General features: G+C 40.8%; 1 protein-coding gene across 1 annotated transcript; it reads left to right on the top strand.

Annotated features, from left to right (window-relative positions):
• The first annotated feature begins 527 nt into the window (after nucleotides 1–527).
• On the top strand, nucleotides 528–18,151 carry LOC308101802 (myosin heavy chain, fast skeletal muscle-like). Its single transcript, XM_080451282.1, has 41 exons — nucleotides 528–545; nucleotides 1,285–1,325; nucleotides 1,457–1,675; nucleotides 1,766–1,909; nucleotides 2,179–2,335; nucleotides 2,426–2,453; nucleotides 2,544–2,652; nucleotides 2,778–2,870; nucleotides 2,958–3,021; nucleotides 3,399–3,497; nucleotides 3,581–3,684; nucleotides 4,124–4,262; nucleotides 5,230–5,348; nucleotides 6,209–6,358; nucleotides 6,473–6,643; nucleotides 6,789–7,092; nucleotides 7,242–7,306; nucleotides 7,721–7,808; nucleotides 8,360–8,477; nucleotides 8,554–8,677; nucleotides 8,781–8,917; nucleotides 9,885–10,140; nucleotides 10,642–10,884; nucleotides 11,163–11,339; nucleotides 11,424–11,569; nucleotides 11,707–11,797; nucleotides 11,892–12,281; nucleotides 12,520–12,646; nucleotides 12,750–12,868; nucleotides 13,253–13,449; nucleotides 13,827–14,010; nucleotides 14,291–14,456; nucleotides 14,605–14,729; nucleotides 14,864–15,172; nucleotides 15,288–15,491; nucleotides 15,577–15,702; nucleotides 16,303–16,473; nucleotides 16,557–16,661; nucleotides 16,763–16,858; nucleotides 17,802–17,930; nucleotides 18,034–18,151. The coding sequence occupies exons 3-41, from the start codon at nucleotides 1,469–1,471 to the stop codon at nucleotides 18,046–18,048; spliced, it is 5,796 nt and encodes a 1,931-aa protein (XP_080307408.1). The 5' UTR covers nucleotides 528–545; nucleotides 1,285–1,325; nucleotides 1,457–1,468; the 3' UTR covers nucleotides 18,049–18,151.
• The last annotated feature ends 930 nt before the right edge of the window (nucleotides 18,152–19,081 follow it).

Below are 19,081 nucleotides of genomic sequence, written 5' to 3'. Positions count from 1 at the left end.
TCAAAACAAAAGTTGTAAAATTTAAGGAAGTTTCCTCCTGGAACAGGGTGAAGTGGAGGTATGAAGTAGCATACAATGGACATTGTCCAATTCCTCAAAATTATACTCAAGTACGGTATTTGAGCGAATTTTATTATTTACTTATAATTATATAAGAAATATAAGGAATATTAACATGTTCCAAATAATTTATCTGACAAGATATGCTGTAATGGCCAAATGAATTTAACCCAGCAGCACCCCACCACCCTGCCAATTAAAGATTATTTTTATAGCCACTGGCATGACATAAACCACATTGCTAAGAAGTATCATGTGGATGTTGGAAGTATAGCTTTACAATTTTATTAATAGATTTGAAATGTTGAATTAGAATGGCTACTGTACATTGATATTATCGCAATGTCAATTGGAATGAACGGACCTTTTAAAGGCATCTCCTACTTTTACTTTCTGCACATCATGCACTAAACACCTCATATAAAGCAGGCTGAGATGGGCCCACCCAGAGCTCATTGCAGAGGAGTTCAGAGTTCCATTTCGTGGTGAGTGAGACTTCATTCGTCCTTCATAGTCCTATTAATTTATTAGACATCTTAGGTATTCATACTGAGTCATATAAATGTTTCAGAGACGTTAGCTATTCATCGTCATATAAATGTTATACAGATGTTGGCTATTCATAGTCATATAAATGTATTAGACAATGTTAGCTATTCATTTTGATCATGACTCCGTACATAGTGCCACATAGCTACACACATGAACCGAGGTTACACACACATAAGAATGAGTGGACAGAATAATAGATTTTATATTGTACATATTTAAATGATTGTGTATTGTTTTATTTATAGTGATATGGTTTAGGCCAGATTGGAATTTGCTTTTGTTCATTCATTTCTATATAGACATTTCAATAATGTTGTATTTTTTTACCAGATACTTTCTTACTCTTAATAAAGTAATTATTTGGAAGAGTACTTTTACATCTACTGTTAGTTATTATTTTAAAGTAACACTATTTTTACTATATTTTTACTATACTATATACCCAACTCTGAATGTAACCTTAATTCATACAATGGCATTAAAGTGTATAAGAAAAAACATCTAGCATTGCTTCAGGACGAATTCAAATGCCCCTCTTAAGAAGTGGTGTGTGGCAAGAACATTTGGATGCATATAATCTAATTTAATTCATGATTATAAATAGTAGTGTATTAAATCATTCAACTCATGTTAATGTCCTCAAAATGGTGTGTTTTTTTCCCCACACTTAAGGGTTGCACACAAGGTTCCACTGCTACTGGTATAGGGGAAAAGTGAGTGTTCATAATTTTCCTATTAAACCTACAAGAAGCTATAAACATAAGAATAGTCCCACATAGTCCTACAGTTATCTGCTCAGATCTCAAGTCAGCAAAGGCATCAACAACTACTTGTCCGTCTACAGAAAACCGCCACCATGAGTACGGACGCAGAGATGGAGCAGTACGGCAAGGCTGCCATTTACCTCCGTAAGCCAGAGAAGGAGAGAATGGAGGCTCAAAGTTCGCCCTTTGATGCCAAAACTGCAGCATATGTGGCCGATACTAAGGAGCTGTACCTCAAGTGTAAAATCATAAAGAAGGACGGTGACAAAGTCACCGTGGAAACGCTCTTGGATAAGCAGGTAGGTAGAGATGTACAGTATCTAAAATCAAATAGTGGCACAGTAAAAATCACAATACGTTCTGAAGTTGTGCTTTTTTTTTATTTTTAGGAAAGAACTGTGAAGGAGGCTGATGTCACCCCTATGAACCCTCCCAAGTATGACAAAATTGAGGACATGGCCATGATGACCCACCTCACTGAAGCCACCGTCCTGTATAACCTCAAAGAGCGATATGCAGCATGGATGATCTATGTAAGGTTTTCTACATGCTGAGAACAGTACAGCATTGCACCGGTCGATAGCAGAGAAACACAGACTACAAGATATATATCACTTCAAGTGAAAACCATTGAATAACAAATTCAAACAAACTCATGGTTCTGAAGTGAACTTGCTCATTAGTTCATGCCACTTGCAACTTGTGACTGTAATCCCAGCTCTAGTGATCCGTTGTCCCAGATATGTGGCATGCTCAGTGCTATGTTGTATGATGTTAATGTTCTCTCTCTTCTCCCTTTCAGACCTACTCTGGCTTGTTTTGTGCAACTGTGAACCCCTACAAGTGGCTCCCAGTGTACGACCAGGAGGTTGTAAATGCCTACAGAGGCAAGAAGCGTATTGAGGCTCCACCCCACATCTTCTCTGTCTCTGACAACGCCTATCAGTTCATGCTGATGGGTACGTACTAGTCAGGACAATGTCAAAAATATATAACTATAATGTTTTTGTGCTGTATCCAATGCTAAAAGTTTGCTTTACATTTTACAGATAAAGAGAACCAGTCTGTCCTGATCACGTAAGTTTCCCATCTACTAGGAATTAAAAAAAGAACATTGTACACAAATTCACTAACTGCATTTCTCTGAATGTATGAATTTATAACCAGTGGAGAATCCGGTGCTGGAAAGACTGTAAACACCAAGCGTGTCATCCAGTACTTTGCAACAGCTAGTTCTGCAAGTGGAGAAAAAGCGGCCGACAGCGGTAAAATCAAGGTATATGTACAAGTTTTTAACTTTAACAAATACATGTTTTTGAACATAAAGCATTTATGTGCAATACAAAAATTCAATTTGAAAGAATTCTGACCACATTTTTAATTAAGTCTAAAACATTCTAGGGGTCACTGGAGGATCAGATTATTGCAGCCAATCCCTTGCTGGAGGCCTATGGTAATGCCAAGACTGTGAGGAATGACAACTCCTCTCGCTTTGTAAGTGTAAATAATGACATTTTATGAGAATACCTGCAATATTTCCACAATGTAGAGGGATGCAACAAATTGTGCCTTATCAAACAGGGTAAATTCATCAGAATCCATTTCAACACAACGGGTAAACTGTCCAGTGCTGATATTGAGACATGTAAGTATGAAATTCACAGATTATAAATTATATATGCGTTAATTTGAGGATTACATTTTGAGTTATGAACAACCCATATAGATTATTATTATGACTATGATTATTATCATCATTATTATCATTATCATTATCATTATGAGTTCAGGGGCGGCCATAGCTGAGTGGTTAGTGAGCCCACCTAGGAGCCTAGGTGGTTGCCCCAGGTACGATTCCAGGCCACGCCAGCAAATGTGTCGATGAAATTAAATTTGTCCCTGAGCAAGACTCTTAACCCCTAATTGCTCACAGGCCCTCATTGGAAACAAGCCCTCAAGGACTTTCATGAACGTCCTGTTAAAAGGAATTATCCTTATCCTTGTTATGTACAACCCATATAGATCTGCTGGAGAAGTCCAGAGTGACCTACCAGCTTCCTGCAGAGAGAGGTTACCACATCTTTTTCCAGATGATGACCGACCACAAACCTGAGATTATTCGTAAGTGGAATTACTGATGATGCAGTGAGAACATAAATGAATGAATACAAACACAATGTCACCCTTTTTTAATCCCTTTTCAGAAATGTGCTTGATCACCAACAACCCCTACGACTTCCCATTGATCAGCATGGGTCAGATCACTGTGGCCAGCATTAATGACAAAGAGGAGCTGGACGCTACTGATGTCAGTGAACATTATTACCCCCCCCCCCTCTCCACACACACACACACCCTGACAAGCACTTGGAATTGTAGCAGTTGAGGCATTACACTTAGTTTGACTCGGTTCCACAGAAAAATATTGTGAAAATAGCCGATCTACATGTTTTCAAATTGGTAATATTTGACAATTTGGCCAATGTTTGACAATTTGTAGTATAGTTTGTTGATGACTTTTGACACAGTAATGGTCTTATTTGTTTTGTTTTATTTATTTATTTTATAGGTATTACAAGGTCTTGAAAGTCCTTAAATTTACACTTTTGAAATGTGCAGATACCCTGCATACACTTATACTGTATGTTGGTTTGTTTAGTGTTGAGTTGTACACAGTTTTAAAGGATGTTTTTTAATCTAATGGTTAATCTCAATATTTTGAATACATCTCTGCTTGTTGAAATCAGGATGCTATTGACATCCTGGGCTTCGACGCTGAGCAGAAACAGTACATCTACAAGTTCACCGGTGCAGTGATGCATCATGGGGTCTTGAAGTTCAAACAGAAGCAGCGTGAGGAGCAGGCTGAGCCTGATGGCACGGAGGGTGAGCTGCATCTTTGTCTCCGCCAGGCCGAAGGCATGGCGAGAGAGTATGTTTTACCCCCTGTCCGTCCGTCCGTCCGTCCGTCCGTCCGTCCGTCCGTCCGTCCGTCCGTGTGTCCAAGTCATGGGCCTGTTATAGCGCCACCAGGAGGCCAATTTGTGCAAAACCAATTTCTTTATATTACTCCTACAGATTCTATCCAAACGTCATGCAAATCGGTATGCAGTATCTCTATAGCCATGTGATGAACACGGATCTGTCCGATTTCCCATATTCCATCCTCATTGGCTAAGGCTGGCTTCCAAAGTTTGCAGGATTGGTCCGTTTTGAACAAAATGCCTCAAATTATGCACTCAGCTTGCGATTTCCGTGAAATTTTACACGCACATTCCCACTAGGCTGAGGAAGAAATGCCACCCTTTTAACATTGGCCTGTTATAGCGCCACCAGCAGGTCTAATCTAGCAAAACACATTTTTGGAACAAAATGCCTCAAATCATGAATGCAGTGTCCGATTGTCGTGAAAGGCCTAAGAAGAAACGGGCACCCTTTTCACAATGGCCTATTATAGCGCCACCAGGAGGCCACAATAACCTACCTGACCTGGCGGAGACCTGTGCTCCGAGGAGCACTTTTTCTAGTTATTTATATAATTTTATTTGTATTTGTTGTTATTATTTATCATGATGGCACGGAGGGTGAGCTGCATCTTCAACTAAGGAATATTGTATTTACTTATATTCTAAATGAACTAAGCTAAATATATTTTCAGTAGATTTCCATTATTCCTTTTTTGATATTATGCAGTTGAGACTGATGGTTATTTGGTTTACCTATGATCCTATACTATCTCTATGCATTTAACGTATCACCTCGCATTTGCCTTTCTTACTGTAAGTCGCTCTCTGTATTAAGAGCGTCTGCTAAATGCCTAAATTGTAAATTGCAAATTTTATGAACATTTCAGAGGCTGACAAGATTTGCTACCTGTTGGGTCTGAACTCAGCAGAGATGCTTAAGGCATACTGCTACCCCAGAGTGAAAGTCGGAAACGAGTATGTCACTAAGGGACAGACTGTGCCACAGGTGAGTAAGTTACATTATTTCCATGTTCTGATTTCATACACACCTTATATTCTCAACACAACATACCATTACAACTCTGATATATTTTGGAGTTGTGTCCAAACTGTCTTAAATCAGCTGTACATAAAATGATCCTGAACATTACTCAAATTCATTTGTCCTTATTTATTTAATATATGACAAGCATACAAAAAATATCACTCTGCAGAAACATGTGCAGTTCCATGCACCTTTGACATTATTTTAACAGTATTGTTATACCTGTAAAAAAAAAAAACACTACACATTGTGTATCCAACCATACAACCCCCCCGCTCACTCAGATCAGTTAACACAGGGAAGTTGTCAGAACCTTCCATAAAACCCCCAGGACAGACTCCTCTCCCTTCTGGCTCCCGAACTGTGGAACAAACTCCCCATTGCAGTTAGAACTGCAGACTCACTCCCAATCTTCCGCCGTAATCTGAAGACTTCACTTTAGTCCTTAGCACTTGCCGTAGCACTTGCCCTTGATGACCTTGCAGGCTTATGCAAAGGCTAAAATGTAACTTAGATAGCATGTTATGTAGACAGATGCCAGGTTCAATTGTACACCTGGCATCCTATAGTGTGTATGGTTTCAATGTATAGATTATTGATGTTATGAGATTGTGCTGTTTAGACTGATGATAGGTTCTTGGTTTTCCTATGACCCTAGATTACTATTGCTATGAATTTGATGTACAGTATTACCTCGTGTTTTCCTTGCTTACTGTAAATCACTCTGTGTCAATGTGTTAAGAGCGTCTGCTAAATGCCTAAATTCTAAATTCTAAATTGTGTAATTCACACCCCTACTAATAACATTCCTATTTCCTTAGGTAATGAACTCAGTTGGTGCCTTGGCCAAGTCCATCTATGAGAAGCTGTTCTTTTGGATGGTCATTAGGATCAACGAGATGCTGGACACCAAGCAGCAGAGAAACTACTACATTGGTGTGCTGGACATCGCTGGTTTTGAAATCTTTGATGTAAGCATGGACTTTTTTTTTAAGTGGCCGACTAATTATTTTTGTCAGAATTACACAATTACAAGAGATTGGGCTAATATATTTCTAAGATTGCTAAGATATTTCCACTCACAGTTCAACACTCTGGAGCAGCTGTGCATCAACTTCACCAATGAGAAACTGCAACAGTTTTTCAACCACACCATGTTTGTTCTTGAACAAGAGGAGTACAAGAAAGAGGGAATCCCCTGGGATCTCATTGACTTCGGCATGGACTTGGCTGTCTGCATTGAGCTCATTGAGAAGGTAGGTACATGGACTTGGCCGTCTGAATTGAGCTCATTGAGAAGGTATACAATTATTTTGTGCTTTAATGGACATGACATTATTTTTTTCATTGGCACCAAGTTTTTGTTTTTGGTGATGTGTCTCTTTTGTCTCCTTTACAAAGCCCTTGGGCATCTTCTCCATCCTTGAAGAGGAGTGCATGTTCCCAAAGGCTTCAGACAAAACTTTCAACGACAAGTTGCATGGCACGCATCTTGGGAAGAACAAGGCCTTTGAGAAGCCCAAACCTGCCAAAGGCAAGGGTGAGGCCCACTTCTCCCTGGTCCACTACGCTGGAACTGTGGACTACAGCATCACAGGCTGGCTAGAGAAGAACAAAGACCCGTTGAACGACTCTGTGGTGCAGCTGTACCAGAAGTCAACAGTTAAACTGCTGGCTGTGTTGTATCCCCCACCTGAGCCTGAAGGTATGTTTATTAATAAAATATAAGGTGTTCTATCCCCCACCTGAGCCTGAAGGTACAGTATGTTTATTAATATCATAACCTCCTATAATTCCCCAAACCTCTGTCACCGAAACCTGTCACCAAAACCTGTTCTGCCCGGTTCTCCTCAGTGGCTGGAGCAAAGGGAGGCAAGAAGAAGGGTGGTTCCATGCAGACTGTGTCTAGTGCTTTCAGGGTAAGAATATTTATTAATTATTATCAACATTATATTCCTATAAAAATGAAGCATTATTATTATCAACATTATATCCATGTAAGAAATAGGCACGTCTTTTCATGTTGGAATTAAACAATTTCTGTATCACAAGTTGTGAGCTTGTAGAGCAGCTATCTTTGAATGGCTGAAGTTTAAAATAGGGCTTAAGTGGTTAATGTATGTTTTAGAACAATCTAAATCTGTAAAGTAACTCATATCTAAAGTGTTCAAATAATTGTAGAGGAGGGAAAAGTACAATATAACTTTTTTCACTCTTATATGTCTCAATAGGAGAACTTTTTACGAATAATAAGCCTACTTGGCTCTTTTATGTCTCAATAGGAGAACCTTTTACTAATAATAACCCTACTTGGCTCTTTTATGTCTCAATAGGCAAACTTGGGGTTGCTGATGACCAACTTGAGGAGCACTCATCCTCACTTTGTGCGTTGCCTCATTCCCAACGAGTCCAAGACTCCAGGTAAACAGAAAAAGAAGAAATATATAGAAATGTCGTTGCTGTCGGGCAGAAACCAGCTAACTCCATTTTTTAGCTTTTAATTTTTTTTCATAAATCAGTGCTATTGAACACCCTTTACGTCTGTGTGCTGATTAAAAAAATATTGAACCAATGAAAAGTATTAAAAAGCGCTTTTGACAAAACCAGCTAACTCCATTGGATCCTCAAACTTTCTGTTAAACCAGCTAACTCCACCAAAGGGGGGTGGAGTTAGCTGGTTTCGCTGACTCCAGGCTCCACCGCCTTTTGACCTCCAACCTCATTGTGAGCTTGGAGGTCCATTCAGCTGTTCTTATCAATGAAGAACAAAACCTCCTAACTCCACTTTTTGTTTTGTCTTTTAATTTCCTGAAAAATGAACATTCTGGAGTTAGCTGGAGTTAACTGGTTTCTGCCCGACAGCAGATATATATATATATATATATATGATTGTGAGGTGGTCATTTAATGCAACTTTGGCCAGTGTGTAACTAATCAGTCCTAATAATAATAATAGAGCAACATATTTACAGGCCTGATGGAGAACTTCCTGGTCATCCATCAGCTGAGGTGTAACGGTGTGCTGGAGGGCATCAGGATTTGCAGGAAGGGCTTCCCCAGTAGAATTCCCTATGCTGACTTCAAGCAGAGGTATTCATTCCTTTTTCCAGCAGCTTTTAGCTCCAAACCTATTAACGCAAAATGACCATGAACTTTTACAAAACAGGTACAAAGTACTGAATGCCAGCGCATGTCCCGACGGCGCGTTCATGGACAACAAGAAAGCTTCAGAGAAGCTGCTTGGGTCCATTGACGTACCTGTAGATGAGTACAAGTTTGGACACACCAAGGTAAACACACTGCAAATCTTGTTTAATGTTATCGACAGAGGACTAAAAGTTGATTCTACAGTTGTTGTAACATTGTGTTTACAGTTGTAACATTGTGTTGTAGGTGTTCTTCAAAGCTGGTCTGCTGGGTGTCCTTGAGGAGATGCGAGATGAAAAGCTGTTTGCTCTGGTCACAATGACTCAGGCTCTCGCACGAGGCTACGTCATGAGGAAGGAGTTTGTCAAGATGATGGCGAGACGGTACTTTGAAAACATAATTTATTCATTATTTAGTATCATTTTTGAGCGGTGTAACCGCTCCTATAAGAGGGTTTAGGACCCATCCGTGGTGAAAGTTTTTCTTTCCGTCACGAAAATGTGTCTTTCGCTGTGACGCCATGCTGTGGAAAACACGCCCATAGGCTAAGCTCTGCAGGACGTGCTGTGATTGGCTAGCGAGACACATGATGAAATTAACTTCAAACTTCGCAGACGCGCTGTGATCGAGACGCATGATGAAATTAATAATAATGTAAAAAATGTAAGCACGTCACTTCGCAAGACGTGCTGTGATTGGCTACCGAGATGCATGATGAAATTAATAACTCATAAATAGCACCGCTCACTTCACACTGGGTGTGATTTTTTTCAGCTCGGCAGGGTTCCACAATCAGTGGTGGAAAGTAACTACTTAAGTACAATGTTGAAGTATTTTGTTACTTTACTGGAGTATTTCCAATGTTCAATACTTTTACTTATTCTCCACTACTGTACATCTCAGAGGAAAATATTGTACTTTTTACTCCACTGCAATTATTTGAAAACTTTAGTTACTAGTTACTTTGTAGAATTATTATAAAATTATTATAAAAAAAAAGTACATTAACCACTTCAGCCCTATACTTTGGCTATTTGAAAATAGCCGATCTACAAGCAACGTGTCACTTTGCAACTTGTGAACTTGTAGATCTACCATTTTAAAAATATCTTTTATACATTTTAAAACTTGTGAAATGCAAAATGAGTACTTTTACTTTTGGTACTTTAAGTATATTTTGATGCCAGTATTGTTATACTTTTACTCAAGTAAATTTTGAATACCAGACTTTTGCTTGTAACAGAGTATTTCCACATTGCGGTATTGATACTTTTACTGAAGTAACAAATGTGAGTATACTTCTTCCATCACTGTCCACAATCATGACACACTTCAACCGTTTTTTCACAGAGAGGCCATTTACTCCATCCAGTTCAACGTGCGCTCATTCTGCAATGTGAAAAACTGGCCATGGATGGCGCTGTACTTCAAGATCAAGCCTCTTCTGCAGAGCGCTGAGACTGAGAAGGAGCTGATGAACATGAAGGAGAACTACGAAAAGATGAAGGTCGACCTGGCCTCGGCCCTTGCCACGAAAAAGACACTGGAAGAGAAGTTGGTGGCTATGGTGCAGGAGAAAAATAACCTTGCACAGTCAGCGGCATCAGTAAGTAACTGCACTTGTACAGGAAATGTTGATAATATTTCATATTGTTTATCATCCTATCTCATATCTTTTATCTAATGTAGAATGTAGATGGCAGAGAATGTCTGGTGGTCGAACGGCTGTTGGCATCATTGTATAGCTACATGGCTACCAGCACAAAGGCCTGACCCAATTTGTCGTTCTTCTGTGGGGGCGGTTGAATCTGCATAATGCCACTGCTCCTCACCCACGCACTACTATAGTATATCCTTTTGGAGGAGGTTGATAGCCTTCAGCTTCTTCCTTGTCCTCACCTCTGCCAACGCCTCCGTACCGTCCAGGCTCTAACAATGACAGAACCTGCCTTTTTCACCAGCTTGTTCAGTCAGTTAATGTCCCTTGTGTTAATGTACCCCCCCCCCCCCCACCAGGAAGCAGCTGCAAAACGAATCTCATATTATATCTGACACAGAACAAATGCTGCAACAAGTTCCCTCACTTATCTTTTTCATTGACAACCAGGGAGATGAAGCATTAAATGATGCTGAGGAGAGATGTGAGGGTCTTATTAAAAGTAAGATCCAGTTGGAGGCAAAGGTCAAAGAGACGACCGAGAGACTGGAGGACGAGGAGGAGATCAACGCGGAACTGACCGCCAAGAAGAGGAAGCTGGAAGACGAATGCTCTGAGCTCAAGAAGGACATTGATGACCTGGAGCTCACCTTGGCCAAAGTGGAGAAGGAGAAACACGCCACTGAAAACAAGGTCTGTGATCATACTCTCTCTGGGGTTTTTATCAAGTTAGTAGTCGTTGCTGTCGGGCAGAAACCTACTATGTCCATATCCATCCTATGTTGGATGTGAATCCTGAAAAGTAACTGTTTTGGACATAATGAGGTTCCACCCGACAGAGACCAAGTGCAATAATGATCTATTCCATGACAACAAGTTCTGTTCTGCTTAATTAGGTGAAGAACCTAACCGAGGAGATGGCCTCTCAGGATGAAGGACTTATTAACACTGTCTTTGTTGGGTTCATTTAGGTGAAGAACCTGACTGAGGAGATGGCCTCTCAGGATGAAGGACTTGCTAAGCTGACCAAGGAGAAGAAAGCCCTCCAAGAGGCACATCAGCAGACCCTGGATGACCTGCAGGCAGAGGAAGACAAAGTCAACACTCTGACCAAGGCCAAGACCAAGCTGGAACAGCAAGTCGACGATGTGAGTTCATAGAAGTGAGCATACACTGTATGTTTATTGTTGTTAATGAATGAATAATAAGAACAATAATATTATTATGTGCAGTTGGAGGGTTCTCTGGAGCAAGAGAAGAAGCTCCGCATGGACCTGGAGAGAGCCAAGAGAAAGCTTGAGGGTGATCTGAAACTGACCCAGGAATCCATTATGGACCTGGAGAATGACAAGCAGCAGTCTGATGAGAAGCTAAAGAAGTAACGTGGACCACAATATGAATAATTAATGAATAATTAATGAATAATAATAATAATGAATAAACAATATTAAATGCCATGGAGAAAAAACTATACCTGCAGGATGACATTAAAATATGATGTACTGTATTCCACAGGAAGGACTTCGAAACGAGCCAACTTCTGAGTAAGATTGAGGATGAACAATCTTTGGGAGCCCAGCTGCAGAAGAAGATCAAAGAACTCCAGGTATTTGTTTTCCTTTCTGTAAAATCCTTAATAATAAGTATGTGTAGGCCTATTAGGATTTTAATATGTTAATCTAAAATCATAAATATGAAAGGCTCGTATTGAAGAACTGGAGGAGGAGATCGAGGCAGAGCGCGCTGCTCGTGCCAAGGTTGAGAAGCAGAGAGCTGACCTCTCCAGGGAACTTGAAGAGATCAGTGAGAGGCTGGAGGAGGCTGGTGGAGCCACCGCCTCTCAGATCGAGATGAACAAGAAGCGTGAGGCTGAGTTCCAGAAGCTGCGTCGTGACCTTGAAGAGTCCACCCTGCAGCATGAGGCCACCGCCTCTGGCCTCCGTAAGAAACAGGCCGACAGCGTGGCTGAACTGGGTGAACAGATCGACAACCTCCAGAGAGTCAAGCAGAAACTGGAGAAGGAGAAGAGTGAATACAAGATGGAGATTGACGACCTGTCCAGCAACATGGAAGCTGTCGCTAAGGCAAAGGTAATTCAAAATACTTGGTTCAATGAACCAAAACCTCCAAAAATGAGGGAATATATGAATGATTGATTGATTTTCTTTATTAAAGTGTAATGCTTCCAAGGAAGCCCAGCCTATATGGACTTACAGGACACTTCTCCATTTCATGTAACAAACAATGAACCGACATGACAATTCACACACAATGATCAAACAGGTAGGTTACTTCAGTGATTGAAAATGTCCCAATGTTAATTAACAGGGAAATCTTGAGAAGATGTGCCGCACCCTTGAGGACCAATTTGGTGAAATCAAGGCCAAGAGTGATGAGAATGTTCGCCAGATAAATGATGTTTCAGCTCAGAGAGCAAGACTGTTGACAGAAAACGGTAAATACCCTAATTAGAGATAATGCTTTTATCAGCAATTATCCCAGGTATTCAACAAAGATTTATTTAAATGTTTGAAACAAATATTCACATTTCTAACCAGGTGAGTTTGGTCGTCAACTTGAGGAGAAAGAAGCTCTCGTCTCTCAACTCACCAGAGGGAAGCAGGCCTTCACCCAGCAGATTGAGGAGTTGAAGAGACATGTTGAAGAGGAGGTTAAGGTAAGCAGTTAGAACTGCAGACTCACTCCCAATCCTCCGCTGTAATCTGAAGACTCACCTCTTCAGACTCCACCTTAGCCCGTAGCACTTGCCCTATAGCCTTGATGACCGTGTAGGCTTATGCAAAGGTTAAAATGTAATTTAGATAGCATGTTATGTAGACATATGCCAGGTTCATTTGTTGATCTGGCATCCTATATGTACAGATTATTATATATTTTGTATATTATACTGATATACTGAGGTTTTTGCTTTTTGCCCATGATCCTAGATTACCACTTTTTTTTTCTTTTTTTTTTTACAAATAGGCCTACCGTAATTTGCATATTTTTGTAATTTTAACCATTCAGCTGACATTATTTTGGCATTGTTTTTTTTTGACAGGCAAAGAATGCCCTTGCTCATGGTGTGCAGTCAGCTCGCCATGACTGTGACCTTCTGAGGGAGCAGTTTGAGGAGGAGCAGGAGGCCAAGGCTGAACTGCAGCGTGGAATGTCCAAGGCCAACGCTGAGGTGTGTCAGTGGAGGAGCAAGTATGAGACTGATGCTGTCCAACGCACTGAGGAGCTGGAGGAAGCCAAGTAAGTGGTCAATGTTTTACACCAGTGGTTCTAAAACCTTTTTGTGCCTAGGACCCACAAATTGATATTTGGCTGCAGACCCTCCCATCTGTTTTGTGCCAGGGACCCCCCAGCAGAGAAGATTATTCAGCAGTTTTCAAACACTTTAAAGATTTTTCAATGATGGTCAAAAATAGCAGGCATTCACGCGCTGTGAGCTTGTATATCTGCTATTTTTGAATAGCCAACGTATAAATAGATAAAGTGGTTAAAATAATTGTGATGCTCTATGAACACATTTTGCTGGGGACCCCTGGAACCCCCCACTATCAGGCACCACTCACTATACAAAATACTGCCCACAATAGAATTTGATTCCATTCAAAACCGACCAACAGGAAGAAGCTCGCCCAGCGTCTTCAGGAAGCTGAGGAGCAAATTGAGGCTGTGAATTCCAAGTGCGCCTCTCTGGAGAAAACCAAACAGAGACTCCAGGGTGAAGTGGAAGACCTCATGATTGATGTGGAGAGGGCCAACGCTTTGGCTGCCAACCTTGACAAGAAACAGAGGAACTTTGATAAGGTGCTTTGACATTCATCACTTTAAAACGAAATAATCCTCCCTAAAGTGGGGTAAATAACACATGTCATTACAAACGGTGTGCAGGCCTTAAAGTTGAGGTAAATGACACATTTCATTACAAATGGTGTACAGGTCCTTACAGTGGAGGTAAATGACACATTTAATTACAAACGGTGTACAGGTCCTTAAAGTGGGGTAAATGACACGTCATGTCATTACAAACGGTGTTCAGGTCCTTAAAGTGGGGTAAATGACATATTTCATTACAAACGGTGTGCAGGTCTTGGCAGACTGGAAGCAGAAATATGAAGAGGGACAGGCAGAGCTGGAAGGAGCTCAGAAAGAGGCTCGTTCTCTCAGCACTGAGATGTTTAAGATGAAGAATTCCTACGAGGAGTCTCTGGACCACCTGGAGACCATGAAGCGTGAGAACAAGAACCTGCAACGTGAGTTTTTCTCTACAAATGTATTTTAATAACAGTAAGAAATTCATTAAATGTTCAAGATCAATAAGTAGATTAGGCTACACCAACTTAATTCAAATGCAATTGCTGATTGAAAAGTTCCTCATTGACAATTTTCAATCAACTGCAGAGGAGATCTCAGACCTGACTGAACAGATCGGTGAGACTGGAAAGAGCATCCATGAGTTGGAGAAGTCCAAGAAACAGACAGAGACAGAGAAGTCAGAGATCCAGACAGCCCTGGAGGAAGCTGAGGTAAAACCTTTAGGTTCTAGATGAAGAATGCAATTGTCTCTATCTTGGATTTCTTTCATGTTTATATTCAAACAGTGTAGCAGTATATGATCAATGTTACATTAAAAGGTCCTACAACCTGCATTACATTTTAGGGTACTCTGGAGCACGAGGAGTCCAAGATTCTTCGTGTCCAGCTGGAGCTCAACCAGATCAAGGGTGAGGTGGACAGGAAGCTGGCAGAGAAGGATGAGGAGATGGAGCAGATCAAGAGGAACAGCCAGAGGGTGATTGACTCCATGCAGAACAATCTGGACTCTGAGGTCAGGAGCAGGAACGATGCCCTGAGGATCAAGAAGAAGATGGAGGGAGACCTGAACGAGATGGAGGTTCAGCTGAGTCACTCCAACCGCCAGGCTGCTGAGGCCCAGAAGCAGCTGAGGAACATCCAGGGAAATCTTAAGGTGCAAAAACATAGTAGTTAGACACATATCCAAACAGTGGAGCTGCTCTGAACAATGAGTGGTCACATTCTGATGTTTCTCTTAACATGACCACCTTAAATGTGATTTATTTTAGGATGCCCAACTGCACCTTGACGATGCTCTCAGAGCCCAAGAAGATCTGAAGGAGCAAGCTGCCATGGTGGAGCGTAGGAACGGCCTCATGGTCGCGGAGATTGAGGAGCTGAGAGTGGCTCTGGAACAGACAGAGAGAGGCCGCAAAGTGGCTGAACAAGAACTGGTGGATTCTAGCGAACGTGCTGGCCTGTTGCACTCTCAGGTAAGTCAATGGAAAACTCTCAACATCAAATAGTTAACATACAAGTCAAGCATACTTACATTGCTAAACTGAATCTTTATTTTAGAACACAAGCCTTTTGGGCACCAAGAAGAAACTCGAGAGTGACCTGATCCAGGTCCAAGGTGAAGTGGATGACAGTGTTTCAGAAGCAAGGAATGCTGAGGACAAGGCCAAGAAAGCCATCACTGATGTAAGTTAGGATGTCCGCCCCTTGTCCAATATACCAGGACAATTAGATATCCTAATGGCATGCTTAATATAAACATATACAATACAATATACCAGGACAATTACACATCCTTTTGGCATGTTAATATAAAAAATATAATACAATACACCTCGCTCATGACATGTGCAGGACATGAAAAAGGTTGAAAACCTTTGCTCTATAGGCTACAGTACAACAGAGGATGTATTTTAGAAGGCTCACACTAAATCCTAAACTTGCATGTCTTATTCAAACAGCCATGAAGATCATTGGGAAAAAATAATCACTAATTTCAGTCTTTATGTCAAAAATATGTGCTCGTGGAGACAAAGAAAATTCTGAACCCAGCATTCCGAGGTGTTGCCTTCAGGCAGATGGCCGACACTATTATCTGTTTATTATTTAATGAGCTATTGTCTCAGAGTCAACATGTGAATTGTGTGGTTAAGTATAATCTATGTACCATGTTTGTACTGTATATTGTAATTTTCTTGGCAAGTGTGTGGCAGCGGCATGGATATCAAAATGTCTTTTCCTTGCGGGAAACGTATATTTGATTTGAATACAAAAATTACTTTCCAGGCTGCTATGATGGCCGAGGAGCTGAAGAAGGAACAGGACACTAGTTCTCACCTGGAGAGGATGAAGAAGAACCTGGAGGTCACAGTCAAGGACCTGCAGCACCGTCTGGATGAGGCGGAGAACCTGGCTATGAAGGGAGGCAAGAAGCAGCTCCAGAAACTGGAGTCTAGGGTAAGATGTAGTTCACTTCAACACGGGTTAGAGTCAATTAAATAAGAAGAAATCATTTGATAATGTATAATTCAATTGTGAAGGTGCGTGAACTGGAGGGAGAGGTCGACTCTGCACAGAGATCTGGAGCAGATGCCATTAAAGGTGTCCGCAAGTACGAGAGGAGAGTGAAGGAGCTGACATACCAGGTACTGTATATCATGTTCACTTTAATGACCATCATGCCATTGAGAAGATGAATAGATTGCATGAACATACAACTAATGTTATAAATTCACTCTCACTTCAGACTGAAGAGGACAAGAAGAATCTTGGCAGGCTTCAGGATCTGGTAGACAAGCTGCAGATGAAGGTGAAGGGCTACAAGAGGCAGGCTGAGGAAGCGGTAAGACAAATATACATAGTGATGCATTTTCTGTTGTGGTTGCCATGGGCACAGTGTTGTTGTCATAGTGTAACTAAGGATTAACTCGTTAAAACTGGGACAGCATCTGTGTCACAATCATTTTAACCACTTTAACCATTATTGTAAACTTTGGATATTGAAAAATAGCAGATATACAAACAGATAGCGGGTCACGTTATGAGCCACCCTGGAAAAATAATATTTTAGATGGGGGTCGGCAGCCAAATACAATTTTGGGGGTCCTTGACATGAAAAAGTTTGAGAACCACTGACATAGAAACATACGTTTTTCAGAAAGCTGCTAGGATTTAGAAGACATTTTTAGAATCGGCCTCAGGTCTCTCAGGGTTAATGGGAATCAGTTGTGTAAAAATTATGCCAATATGACCAACGACAGAGCATTTTTCAGTGCCCTTCTTGCTGCTTCCCACGAGCGGCACACAGAATCTCTAGCTTGCCATGCTTCTGCAGTATGGCATGCATGTGCACCACAGAACTGCACTACACTGCACACATGGGTGTTGTGAAAACTCCGACCTGTTACTGTAACATGCAGGTGCTGAAAGGAAAAAGTGAGCTGCTCCACAATGCACACATGCTGCAGACGCAGGCTGTGTGTTTCAGGCATAATGGTAAAAGTTCATTTTTTGAATGGACTACAGAAAGCAATAGATTTTGTTGCCTATAAGCTGCATATTTTTTGGCTTGGGGTATCAAACAAGAACAAGAACACAGCCTTGATTGTGCCGTTCCAATGATAACCTGTCAAGGCTCATTCATGTGGTCCCAAGGCACTCATGAACATGCATGGGCCACTGTATTATTCACAACCACACATTCCTGAAATTGTCTTGTTTGGACTATAATTGTAAGATGCTTTTTTCAAATATTGAGGCTGTGAACCATCTCTATCATATTGTAGGAGGAAGCAGCCAATACTCACCTGTCCAAGTGCAGAAAGGTTCAGCATGAGCTGGAGGAGGCTGAAGAGCGTGCTGACATCGCTGAAGGCCAGGTCAACAAGATGAGAGCTAAAAGTCGTGACTCCAAGGTAATAACACATGTGCAATATGAACTGAAGGTTCATTATCTTTAACTAAGATGTAACTAAAGATTCATGTTGAATATCTAAAATTATGTTCCTATTGTTACAGGGTGCTGCTGAATAAGTTCTCCAATTCAAGTCACCATACAAAGTCATAAAATCTGACCCATGGTATTCAAAAAGTCATAAAATATGACCCATTGTATTCAATAAAGGTGGCAACAAAATGATGTTGTTTTTCTTGTAGTCATTAGGCTACTTTGTCCATGCTTTTTATTGAGAGGTTTGAATTCTGGGTCCAACTCACATGTCCACTATACCATTATGTAAACCCATTGCAAAGATAAGTAGGCCTATAGTGTACCTAAACAGAGGGTGGCAGTATATACAAATACATTCACTTCACACTCACTCACGCACACACACATGCGCACGCTCGCGCACACACACACACACACACACACACACACACACACACACACACACACGCACACATGCACATGCACATGCACATGCACACACACACACACACACACACACACACACACACACACACACAAAATAGCAGATCTACAAGCTCACAACGTGTTGCGATGCGACGCATTGAGAGCTTGTAGATTAGCTATTTTCAAATAGCCTAGGTATAAAATAGGGCTAAAGTGGTTAATGTATGTTTTATAATATAATAATTGATAATAGCAAAGTAACTAAAGTTTTCAAATAATTGTAGTGGAGTAAAAGTACAATAGTACAAAAAATTTGCAATACTCCAGTAAAGTAAAAAATACCTCAAAATTGTACTTACAGTAAGTACAGTACTTGAGTATGTGTACTTAGTTACTTCACACTACTGACAACGGTGTTGCGCCCCGAATATATTCAATCTGCGCTGCAGTGTGAGCTTGTGATATAAATATAAGGCGTTCTGTCTTGACTCTTGGAGTTTCAGTACATTTTTTAACTATCGATTTCTTAAATTAGCCTTTCATTATTGAGTATGTCCATTGTATGCTACTTCATATACCTCCACTCCACTCTGTTTCAGGAGGAAACTTCCCTAAATTTGAAAGCTTTAGTTTTGATGTTTTTGTAGTCAGGGTCACAGTTCAGATGTCTATGACAGTGGTTCTCAAACCCCCCACCCTTGAGGCATTGAA

The sequence above is a fragment of the Gymnoscopelus braueri genome (assembly GCF_963280865.1).
Source record: "Gymnoscopelus braueri genome assembly, chromosome: 15".
Lineage (NCBI taxonomy): Eukaryota > Metazoa > Chordata > Actinopteri > Myctophiformes > Myctophidae > Gymnoscopelus > Gymnoscopelus braueri.
The sequence above is the reverse complement of the archived record's forward strand: the minus strand, read 5'-3'. Positions and strand labels throughout refer to the sequence as shown.